At 44.3% G+C, this 1,917-nt stretch overlaps 1 protein-coding gene across 1 annotated transcript in view; it reads right to left on the reverse strand.

Annotated features, from left to right (window-relative positions):
• The window catches only part of wdr4 (WD repeat domain 4), a gene marked incomplete at its 5' end in the record, with an annotated part of 4,684 nt that extends 3,344 nt beyond the window's left edge, over positions 1–1,340 (reverse strand). The window contains 2 exons of the mRNA XM_035676732.1: positions 242–428; positions 1,237–1,340. Coding sequence (XP_035532625.1) covers positions 242–428; positions 1,237–1,340 — 291 coding nt within the window. The remainder of the gene's footprint in view (positions 1–241; positions 429–1,236) is intronic.
• Between the last annotated feature and the right edge of the window lie 577 nt (positions 1,341–1,917).

Below are 1,917 nucleotides of genomic sequence, written 5' to 3' on the forward strand. Positions count from 1 at the left end.
ACAGAAACACTAGCTGACTGATAAAGGCTGATCAGGTTGTCTGACGGTATTAGTGTGATTGATGCTTTAATAATGGGAGTATTGATTACTGATCAGCTGGCTAAGCAAGGTAATAATCAGCTGATTGTAGTCAGTTTCTAAAGGCTGTAACTTTGTGTGTTTTTAAAACTTCTAAACCGGAGCTCCAATCATTCCAATATCAATATCAGTAACACATTTTCAGCGTGTAACCCCTCTGTACCTCCCAGGAGTCCCGTCTGTGCGTGTAGACTCGGAGCGGCGCTTCACTGGAGTCCATCAGCACCCAGAGTCGGCCCTCCGGGTCAAAGGTCACGTCCAGGGGACAGTGGGGCAGGGCGAGCCGGCTGTGTGGAACGAGCTTCTCCTCCCCTTCCTGCTCCACGGTGAAAAACTGAACCGCCGAAACCCTGAGGACACAATCAAACATCTTTCTCTGCTCTGATTGGTTGTTTATCGATCAGGAGGAGGAGCTTCGTGTCGCTGCTGCAGCTTTAATGCAACTTCCACTATTTATAGTCTTATGCCTCCGACCCACTTTAAGTGTCACCTACTGTACAGCCGACTCTATAGCATACAGCCGACTGACCTCCGCGCTGCCCTTGTGCCTCCATACATCCAAAAATACATCGAACAGTTGTGAGCAGAAATAGTTTTGAGCAGCAGAGGAGCCGGCGGCATGTGGAAGTTATAAACAGCTTCTTGTTCAGAGAAACACTGAGAAAGTAAATGTTTTAGAGCAGATTCACTCTGACAGACGGAGGAGGAACTTTAGGTTTCAGTTCAGGTGGAAAGAGAAATGTCTTATTTAACCTGCATTTAACAACGAATGTCAAAACATTCACAAAAACGTCATTTATTTGTATTTTTATATTAAAATCTAATCAATGGATCCACTACAGCTGCGGGACCAGAGGACGTTGCTCCCTAACTGCCTGTTCGTACAGGAAATACGTAAATATGAGAAAAACCAAACAGCTCTCTGCTTTCTGGTTCACCTCGACTTTCACATTTTGTACACACTTCCTGCTTCCATATTTTGTGGCTTTAAACAGAAACATTAGACATAAAATGTTTTACAACTACAACCGCCACCGGCCTCGCTGTGTCGTCGGTATCTGACGACGTTTAAAGCAGTGGATGAACTTTTCATCCAGAAAGAAAGTACAGAAAAACATCTCTGACGGTGGATGGGTTATATAAAGACGTCGCTCTCACCGTTCGCACTGTACGGCTACGTGGCGAGCGTCAGGAGAGCTGGCGATTCTGCACACAGTTGGATTCTGGGAAATAAAACAGACATTTATACAGAGCACCTTCACTCATCCTCACTCCACCACCTTAACCCCCGAACAGTTTCTAAACCAGTCAAACAAACAGGCTGAAAAGTGTTTAGTTTTGTGACTCCCGGTTTTTCCCTAAAATGGTGTGCATAGATAGGAGCCGGTTGCATGTGTGTACTGAAAATAATAACAATCTCAATGTTTTTCTTCCATTTTAGGAAAATAAAATCAGTTTAACCCAATGTGCTCAAAGACTAAATATAGTCCGATCAGAAATTGTCTGTATCTCAGAAACCAGACGGAGGACAAACAAGTTAAACGGGTTCATATCTTTAACTCATTTAATCATTAAATCTCTTTTTTGTTTAAACTTTCATCGGTTTGTCTTTCCACCGCCGTCTCCAACTGTCCCGAGGTGAAATGTTCTTCTACAATCCTTCATGTACGTGTGAATGTCACCTGCCTGCCAGTGTGAGGAGGTTGAACCTTCATCTAATTCACACTTCATCCATCAGAGAGAGAGAGAGAGAGACAGAGAGAGAGAGAGAGGGGGAGAGACAGAGAGAGAGAGAGAGAGAGAGAGAGAGAGAGACAGAGGGAGAGAGAGAGAGAGAGA

The sequence above is a fragment of the Morone saxatilis genome, unplaced genomic scaffold (genome assembly GCF_004916995.1).
Source record: "Morone saxatilis isolate NCDOM2014 unplaced genomic scaffold, NCSU_SB_2.0 Contig5, whole genome shotgun sequence".
Classification (NCBI taxonomy): Eukaryota; Metazoa; Chordata; class Actinopteri; family Moronidae; genus Morone; species Morone saxatilis.